The sequence below is a fragment of the Berghia stephanieae genome, chromosome 6 (genome assembly GCF_034508935.2).
Source record: "Berghia stephanieae isolate SIO BIC M18660-M18661 chromosome 6, UCSD_Bste_1.3, whole genome shotgun sequence".
NCBI classification, from domain to species: Eukaryota; Metazoa; Mollusca; class Gastropoda; order Nudibranchia; family Aeolidiidae; genus Berghia; species Berghia stephanieae.
This window is the reverse complement of record NC_088365.1, coordinates 22,508,401-22,518,400: the sequence shown is the minus strand read 5'-3', so window position 1 is coordinate 22,518,400 and position 10,000 is coordinate 22,508,401. Positions and strand designations below refer to the sequence as shown.

The 10,000-nt window shown below is 38.3% G+C and overlaps 2 protein-coding genes across 5 annotated transcripts in view; both read left to right on the top strand.

Moving 5' to 3' along the window:
• Nucleotides 1–10,000, top strand: part of LOC144975652 (uncharacterized) — a 44,690-nt gene that overhangs the window by 24,360 nt on the left and 10,330 nt on the right. The gene's annotated exons all lie outside the window — the stretch shown is intronic.
• The window catches only part of LOC144974679 (uncharacterized), a 9,420-nt gene continuing 1,521 nt past the window's right edge, over nucleotides 2,102–10,000 (top strand). Inside the window, exons 1-6 of one of the 2 annotated variants that reach the window (XM_078917788.1) lie at nucleotides 2,102–2,329; nucleotides 5,419–5,499; nucleotides 6,291–6,363; nucleotides 7,433–7,528; nucleotides 7,987–8,082; nucleotides 8,688–10,000. The exon at nucleotides 8,688–10,000 is cut by the window's right edge and continues 1,521 nt beyond it. In XM_078917788.1, coding sequence (XP_078773914.1) covers nucleotides 2,303–2,329; nucleotides 5,419–5,499; nucleotides 6,291–6,363; nucleotides 7,433–7,528; nucleotides 7,987–8,082; nucleotides 8,688–8,944 — 630 coding nt within the window. In that variant the 5' untranslated portion in view covers nucleotides 2,102–2,302 and the 3' untranslated portion in view covers nucleotides 8,945–10,000. Of the gene's footprint in view, nucleotides 2,330–4,531; nucleotides 5,500–6,290; nucleotides 6,364–7,432; nucleotides 7,529–7,986; nucleotides 8,083–8,687 lie in introns of those variants that run through there. The other variant, XM_078917787.1, reaches the window with a different exon arrangement.

The window sequence follows — 10,000 nt, the reverse complement described above, 5'->3', positions numbered from 1 at the left end:
ACTACTACTACTACTACTAATATTACTTCTACTACTACTACTACTACTACTACTACTACTACTACTACTACTACTACTACTACTACTACTGCTACTACTACTACTATTACTACAGGTGCTGTACCAGACATTTACAAAGTTGCCCATGTCAAACCCCTTTTGAAAAAAACCTGATCTCGATAAAGAGAACTTAAAAAACTATCGCCCTGTCTCTAATCTTCCTTTTCTCTCTAAGATCTTAGAAAAGCTTGTTTTGAAACAATTACTGTCTCATCTTAAAAATAATTGTCTTGAAGAAAAATTTCAGTCTGCTTATAGGCAACATCATTCGACGGAAACCGCACTTGTTAGGGTTGTTAATGATCTCCTCTCTGTTATAGACAATGGTTCATGTTCTTTGCTGAATTTGCTTGACCTATCGTCTGCTTTTGATACTATTGATCACAATCTTCTTCTCAAACGTCTTGAAATTACTTATGGCGTGTCTGGTGCAGCGCTTGATTGGTTTAGGCCATATTTGTTCAATCGTAAACAGATTATTACGGTGGATGAATATAGATCGGAGGAAATCTTTCTTGATTGTGGGGTTCCCCAGGGTTCAGTACTTGGACCCGTTCTTTTTGTTTTGTACGTTGGCCCTCTGTCTAAAATCATCAGAAGTTATGGTCTGTCTTACCATCAATACGCTGATGATACGCAATTGTACTGCGTTTCCAATACGAGAAATTTACAAGAAGTATCAGCCAATAGTAAAAATTGTATCCAAAGTGTTAAGAAATGGATGAATGAGAACAGACTGAAACTGAATGACGATAAGACGGAGGTGCTGTATGTGGGGAACAGGAAGTGGAAAAGTGAAACAGATTTGAAGTTGGGGGATGCCTCTATTCAAATTGTTGACAAAGTGAAAAACCTTGGCACATTCTTAGACTCTGAACTGTCGATGGAGCATCAGGTTAATAATTTGGTTAGATCTCTCTTTTTCCAACTAAAAAAGATTGCTTCCATTAGACGGTTCATATCTGAGGATGTGACCAAGCACCTGGTTGTGTCCCTCGTACTATCGAAATTGGATTATTGTAATGCTCTGTTGTTTGGCGTTTCGCAATACAATCTGAAACGTCTTCAGATTGTCCAAAACAGCGCTGCCAGACTAGTATTCATGAAGCGTAGGTGCGACTCTGCCGGACCTCTACTTCATGACCTGCATTGGCTGCCTATTGGGAAAAGAATTAAATTCAAAGCTTGTGTTTTAGTGTATCGTTGTCTTGAAGGTACTGCCCCTTCCTACCTTTCAGAACTAATTGAAAGATATTCAAAACCCCGCCCCTTACGTTCGGCCAGTGATTCCACAAAACTAGTTGTCCCTCGAATTCGGAAAAATGCTGGAATGAGATCCTTTTCTCATTTCGGACCCTCTATTTGGAACGCCTTACCGCAGAGCATTCGTGAAAAAGAATCTTTGTCTATTTTTAAACGTTCCCTTAAAACATATTTGTTTCGATTTTAGTAGATGGTATGAGAAGCAAGATAGGTTTGGTTTGTGTTGTGTGTTGTGTTGTGTGTGTGTGTATGTATGTGTGTGTGTGTGTGTTCTTGTATGGCATTACTTATGGGGACCAATACCTGGTTACACACCAACGTTCTGAGGACCCCTTGTCATTGTGGGGCCTTACACTCGGGTCCCCATAATGGTATTGGTTTAAAACCATCATTTTGACGCCCTGAACCATTTCACCAAATTTCATCGAAGTCCCCATAATGACGTTTTACTTGAAACGTGTGTGTGGATTTTACACAATTTACGGTGTGTGAAAATATTGAATTGCGTTGGTGTGCGTCTTGTACCGCTCTTCTGAAAAAGAGTTTGAAACGGTAGACGCCAACCGGACAATAGTGTGGCGCCCGGGATAGGGCTGCTATTCGGGCACCGGGTTTGGATCAAATTTAGTCACACACCGGGGCGAGCAGCTCATGTGGCTCGTTGGCTCGATACCCGGGATGGTCTCGTGACGGTCGACCGGGATTTACACCTTTGCCCTCCCGTGTGCCTCAAGCCCCCTCACCAACTGCAAGGTAAAGATCCACGAGGCAAGAACCCGAAACGGCAGAGCATCTAGTCGAAAGGTGTGTTGTGACGATGCTACCGGGCGGGTTCGCGACGGTGCACGAATGCGGACCGGACTTTGCTGATTGGGTCGATCGTCATAACATAATAGTGTGAACCATAAGAAGCTGCTGCCAACCGGAAGTTTTTGTCTGCAATGGCTGCGCTCGGCTGACACTGTACTGACAGGCGAAGATGTGGACTTTTCAACGTAAAAAAGGGGTAAGAAATATTTTTTTCCCACTTTTAATTAGTTATTGATATGGATAAAAAGCAAGTCTAGTTTTAATTGTTCGGAATCGGATCTCTTAAAATTATTTTTTGGATTCTTACTCTTACCAATCTAACTAAACAAATCACTAAATTACGACTTCATCAGCCTAGAGTTAGAGCTCTGCGCTATGGCTATGCTATCGGCATCGGCGATTGTTAAGATTTCCGCGTTAAATTCTTAGCAATGAGGGCTGCCTTCTCTTATTATTATTTTTAGAGTTTAAATTCAGGTAATAGTAATATCGCAGTGTTGCGGTTCCCAGTCAATTCACGATGTTCTTGGGTCGATATTTCTCTCCCCACATCAGTGCAGTGAGCAGTGCTACCGGACTTTGAACTTGACAAAAAAAAATAATTCAAAATTAATCAAGACCAAGACATACGTCATTGGAAAGGTATTGCAACACAAGAACAGTGATACCACTTAAATTCCATGCTGTAGAAATAAAGTTAGTACAAAAACAAAATCTGGTACCTATCTTAAATTTCTCGAAATTCGATTTACATTAACATCAATATCAGTTTCAGTATCACTAAAAAAATCGTGTGCATTCTCCACTTTTATCTATTTCCGTCACATTGTAATGAAATATAGGAAAGAATGAATGGCGTCAGGGGTATGCATGCTTGCTGCAGGGATGGTCTGATTTCTGATGCCGGATGAAATTGGGACATGACATTTATGATACATCATCGAATAAGATTTTTAAGTTTAGTGTCATGATGTTAATAATTAATAAAAAGGGACAAGCTTTATAATTGACCTCAGTTATCAATTGAAATATTCCTGTTTCATCCTCAATGCTATTATTCAATCACTTACAATTTATACAAAACATACACCAATGGACTACTGATTGCAAACTAAATACAATGACACAAACACATGCAGCTAGGCGTAGAAACTTGACAGGCCAATCAGCGCTGATCGCAATATTTGATCGTTGCTGATTGGCTGCTTAATTTCTGTGTGACGTCATGGGATGCCATGGAATCCCCACCGACAGAGGCAATGCTAATTCACAGACATATTATGGGGTACCCCATTCACCCGGCGCCTCTCACTCGTGGCACATGAAGGCAGTTGAGTGAGATGTGTAGTGTAATGACCTTAGCGAAACCTATGTGTGCTATGGTAATGACTAATGACGTGTGTAATGACATGTAATGGTTTCCTGCCATATAGGACAAATTGGCGATTTTAATGCCAAGTTTCACAATTCTGATATGTAAAAAAAAATCTTCACGCACAATTAATTTGGTCGGATTTAATATCACTCTTGTGTTGCAATTTTCGCAATGTCATTGTCAAATGATGAAAACTTGGTGATTTGAGGGGGGGGGGATGCGGGGGTTGACAGCGATTTTAGAGAAGATCCATTTCGCGATGCGAAGGCGTGCCCAGGTAGCATCGCAAATGCTGCTTTTTATAGCTGCTGTTTGCGCCATTTTCACATAAAGAGTAGCAGTTGTGATACGACTAAGCCGTTAAATAGCACATGAGTTGCATCGCAACTATAATTTTTATACAGCTGCCATTTTTGGAATTTTCACTAAAAAGGCAGTAGTTGTGATGCTTAGTTGCGACAGTCATATCGTTCTTGCGGCTGTTTTCAACGCTGATTTTTTCACACCATTTCACTAAAAAGCAGGAGTGAATCGCACCGCAACAATTACTTGCACACAGCTGCCATTTTTTGAATTTTCAATAAAAGCGCAGCAGTTATGATACTTAGTCGCGAGTGAGTCACATCGTTCCTGCAGTTGTTTTCAAAGCTGCTTTTTTCACACCATTTCCCAATAAAGCAGGAGTTGCTTTACAATTACGCCATCGGATCGCAACAATCTCTCCTTTTATAGCTGCTATTTTTACTATTTTCATATACAGCAAAAAAAAGCGTGTCGGGAGAATGACTATAGTCAGATGCGGTTATGTGAAATTAAAGCCGTAAAAGGAAGCCGTTGTCAAAAAAAATCACAACTGCTGCGCTTTTATTGAAAATTCCAAAAATGGCAGCTGTATAAAAAGTAATAGTTGTGTTGCGACTCACTCCTGCTTCTTTATGAAATGGTGTGAAAAAGCAGTTTTGAAAACAGCCGCAAGAACGATACGATTCAGTCGCAACTAAGCGTCACAACTGCTGTCTTTTAATGAAAATTCCAAAAATGGCAGCTGTATAAAATAATAGTTGCGGTGCGACTCAGGTGAAGAAGTATACACAAACTCCTAGTATAAAACGAAAAGCAAGAGGCGACAAACAAAAAAAATACGGGAACTTTGGGTTTCAATAATCCAACTTGGCATCCATATCTATCAGGCCCCGTTTTGAAAAGAAAACGAAAAAAGTCATGCACACACACACACAAACTACACACGATGCCGAATGAAATCCCCAGTCTGAAAGGACACGCTCGAAATCTTGGACACGCTGGTCGCGAACTTGACATTTCCAGCAGCCAAGGAAATCCCCCATGACGTCAGACTTGTGATCGGCGCTGACTGGCCTGTCAAGTTTCTAAGCCTAGCTGCATGTGACACAAACATCGTGAAAATCCATATTTATAAATAAGAAAGAAAGAAGAAGCTATCAAAAAATAAAAAATAAGGTCACAGCCACAGGCCCTATTTCAGGTGCCCATTTTTGAGTCATGCAGGTATCAAAGTACCTTCTAAAACATGCCTTTACTTGTTGCAAACCCTAATATCAAAAGAAAAAAAAATTAACAATTCCTATGCAGTCTGCAGTAGGCTGGGTAGCCTACACTAAGACTAAGACACTGACAGTTCTTGGCTACGTAGACTTTGAATCATTTATGATTCATCTGCTGATCTATGTGTTTTTAATTTCTTCTGGTTACTTAGTTGGTTTACTTATTTGTAATTGCCACTGTTGTAATTGACGAGGGATGAATTTTTAAAATGCAAGCCTCCAAATTGGAGTATAATAAATGTTTTTTACATGGCTAAAGTCAACCACTCACTACATTTTTTTTTCTTTGATAAAAGTTTATGTATTTGTATTGTTTCTTTTTTTCAGAAACCGTTGAAAACTGCAAATGAAGTTTTTTCTTTACTTTCCGATTCTGGGATGATAAAGAAAGCAAAAGACAAGACTGAGGTAACTACATTGTTAATGATATGAAGGTTACATAGTTTTCTAGTCATTGATTAATTAATAATTATCTATTCAAAGACCTGCTTTGTTTGATTCATGGAATATGTATTATGACCGAAGCCTTTTCTAATTGGCTGAGATGACTCGGCTAGGTTTATGCTTTAGTTTAAAACAAGATCCTTTTTTGCTCTGAGTTGTCGTTCTTAAGTATGCTCATAGTTTAATGCTATTATCTGTCATCTGCATATTTTGCGGCCGCAAATTCCGGGCCCTTCCGCAAATTTCACAAAATTGGCAAAGTTTGGCAAATTTTCCGATTTTTGACATTTTTTTTCTTCTGAAAAAACGTTTTCTTGTGATTTCTTTTTCACTTTTAGCTGGAATTAATGATATTATTTGTCAGGATATAACGGGCAATAGATTTCATTTGAAACACCATTTTATCTAAAAGTAAAGTTGGAAAAAATTGGAAACCATTTAATTTTCATACATTTTTTCAAGGATTATGGGGAGTTTAGGGGTTAAATATCATATCACGTCTAACTCTGCCCCGCAATTTTTTGGCAAATTTTGGCACTTTTGGCACATTTTGACGTTATTTTTGGCAAATTTTAGGCTCCTATTTAGCAAAAAATGCAGATGATAGTATTATGTTTGTGTAACAATGTACCTTTTTTTTTGGTTGACTGTCAGTCTGGGTAGAGCCATTCGAGAGATGCCAGATTGGAATGCACATATATATAGCTGCATAAGTCTACTTCTAATCCTCTATTCTAATATATTTTCTGTTCCAGAATCAGAGATGTGCGAACTTAAGGCCTCCTCGTCGTGGTGGACAAATTCCTGAAGAAATAGGCAGTAATTGCAGTAAGTTTGATTTTATCATTTTCATTTTGCTTTTCTAACCACTCAAACCAAAAGGAATATTATTACCTCTTGAATGCTTGTCAACTTTTACATGGCATTCAAATGCTCAATTGAGGGTCCCTTGAGATCAGTTGATAGAGTTGTGGCCTATCACACAGATATCCCGGGTTTGATTCCAGGTTCAGGCAAAAAAGACATTAGAATTTTTTCCAATCCCCCTACCTATCCAGCAGAAAGTGGGTAGCTGGATATCATTAGACCTATTGGAAATGGGTGTAAAGTACTTTTCAAAAGACCAGTGTCCTATCCAAAGCGTAACAAGAAATTGCTACTAGTCAGCTCCGAGCTACAGGGTTAGGCTCTGGTCTTATTGGCATGAAGTCCTTTAAGGAGTTACGTATTTGAATGCCTGTTTACTCACATTAAAGATAAGAAAAAGAAAGTAAGTCATTACAGGCCTAATAGTAGCTCATTTTGGTTTCTAATAATGTGTATTACTATTACATTTCATATAGTCTATCACTAACAACTTTCCATCGGTTCTTAATTAACTTTGGACAATCCAGCTGGGTTGTCATAGAGTGAGCCAAAAATATCTTATTTTCCCCTCATTAATGAGAAAGTTCACTGCCAGGCCAAACAACCAGCAGTGCTCTGCAACAAAGATGAAAAATTATTGTTGATAATCTTATCATAGAAATCATATCCTTTCTTTTAGATACTGCATTTTGAAATGAAATAATCTTTTTATCTCTCTCTTTTTCTCTTTCTCTCTCTCTTCCTCTGCCTCTCACAATATTGAGTTTAGAATGATGGCATTGCTCTTTCATTTAGTCTGTAACATAAATGAAGATGGTGGGGGTCAGTTATAGAAAAGAGTTTTGATTATTGTACTTTCATCTCCTTGATTTAATTCTCTAACCAAGTTAGTTTTCAAAGACATAACCAGACTATATGGTTAGAGAATTACATCTACAATATATCTGATGTTTGCTTCTCTGGAGTAAAGAGAAACTTCATTTCAATTTTGCACACATGTTTTGATATATACTTTTCATGGTCATTTCAGAAAAGGACAGTGAAGACGAATATGTCCCCGAAGGCCCAAGAGAGAGTGCTTCTAGCTGCAAAACAGACAGCGATCCAGAGGATACTGATGACAAAGGTAAATAACCTGTGATGAGGTGTTTTTAGTGAAATAGAAAAGATACAAATACAATGCCGAATTAATTCTGTCTTCAGAAGAAATATGCGATACATCATGTTCCGTTTTAAAAATGTTGCTGTTTGGGGAATAGTGAATGACGCATTGGACAATTAACTAAAATATCACAAATTTGAGTATCAATTTGTTTACAGTGGAAGTCGCATTCAACGAAGTCTTTGGGACAGGGCCCCTGACCTCGTTGAATGCGACCTCTTGTTGAATGCGACTTTGTCCTAAACAAGGAATATAAATAATGAATCAGTATGAAAAAGTTAGATTTATGATTTAGCTTCCTTGACGAGCACATTACGATATCTGTTTTGTGTTAAAAATGTCTTAAAAACCTGAAAATTAAACCCAACAAACTGTTTTGAAGATACAAGCAAGCATCGTTCCCTCTTACAATCTTATTTCAGAAATGGACAGTGAAGACGAATATGTCCCTGAAAGCTCAGGAGAGAGTTCTTCTAGCTGCAAAACAGACAGCGATCCTGAGGATGCTGATGACAAAGGTAAATAAGAACCTGTGATGCTTTAGATTTAAAATCCAAATACAATAAGCAGGAATATACTCTAATTTACCCATAATAGTACGTACTTTGATCCCTTGAAACCTGTTTGTAACTCATTTTATACTGTGACAACACTGGTGCAATCCCACATGTCACACAGATGTATGGCCTTGAGCATTAGTTGTATTGCATGGTTATTACCAAATTGTTTTATGAAGAGAAGAATGATTTTTTTTTAATGCCTTGAGATAGTCTACTATTCTATCCAAATGAGTCAGTTGTAACCAGTCATGTTAACCTACTCCTACAAAATTGAGACAGCACTTTTTTTTGGTGAAATATTTCACCCCGAGAAGGGGAAATTATTTTTTGGTTTTCCGTGAACCATATGTCGTTGTAAGAGCAGCGGCAGTGTGTGCAAATAACCTCTCCCAAGGTTCAATTGCAGTGCCAAAAGTGGGACTCGAACCCAGATCTCCCATATCACAGTGCAATGGCTTATCCGCTCGGCTATTGCGACACACTTGGGGTCTACATGGTATGCATAAGTACTTTGAATTGCACAACAGCAAGTGAAGTCATGTTTTTTATTTTTGCATTTTCAGACCCCAATGAACACCAAAGAAGTCCTACAACTGCAAGTCTAGTTTGTGTTGCAGAGAGTGAGGTAGAAAGTGGTAGCGAGTCTGTCATCATCCCTCTCCCACAGCTCGATGATCAGGAGGCTGACCTTCCACAGAAAGCAGATGACATGACTGTGCAGAAAATGGTGCCAGGAGGATCGGGGGTAAAAGAAAATGGGACAAACGACATTCTTGTTTGTATTGTGGTAGACTTTATGCTAAAATGGCTAGGCATTTAGAAAGTGTACATAGTGGGGAAATTGAAGTGGCAAAAGCTTTAGCCCATAAAGTAGGTACCAAGGACAGAAAGAGGGAATTGCAGTTATTGCTTCATCGTGGGGATTTTAAACACAACAAAACAGTGATAGATGCAAAAAAAGGTTTTTTGATTCCGGCTAGAAGGCAACCAATAACTGACAACTTAGAGGCTTTTACAACCTGTGAAAAATGTTTTGGACTTTTTCTAAGGAAGGATTTATGGCGTCACAAGAAAAAATGTGCTGCCTTCAATAATGAAACCAAAAGCTCAAAGAAAAATACAAATTTTCTTTTACTTTCAAGTAAACAGGAAGACGATAATAGTGATTTTGAAGAAAAGATTTTAAACACAATGAGTTCCGATAGGATCTCCCTCCTTTGTCGCCATGACAGTGTCATTTTGCAGTATGGGAAAAATCTTTTTTCTAAATTTTTAGACCAGCCACATCAATACCAGTACATAAAACAAAAAATGAGAGAAATTGGCCGTTTTTTGAATGAAATGAAAAACGAATGTGAAATTGAAAATATTACACAGTGCATTGACCCCCTGTTATTTTCAACTGTTGTCAAAGTTGTCAAAGTTTTAGCAAAGTACAATTGCATCACTGGAATTTATGAAATACCTTCACTTGCTTTAAAGTTAGGCCATTCCTTAAAAGCCTGTGCAGACATTTTGAAATCAGAGGCTTTGCAATCAGGAGATACTCTATTAGAGAAACAGGCTGAAGCATTTACCAAACTTTATTCTTCTGACTGGTCACATCAAATATCATCGAGAGCTCTGCACACTCTTCACAAAAGAAGATTTAACACAGCAAGAAGACTACCTTTAGCAAAAGATGTGCAGCTTTTATATTGTTTCATTAAATCCAAGTTAACAGATGCAATAACACAATTGCGTGAACACCCAAACCCAAATACGTGGAGAAATTTAGCTGAGATTGCTCTAGCACAGGTGGTTCTTTTTAACAGACGAAGCATTATCTTGTTGTCGCCTTGATGTACAGACATTTGTTGTTAATTCAATTAATTGG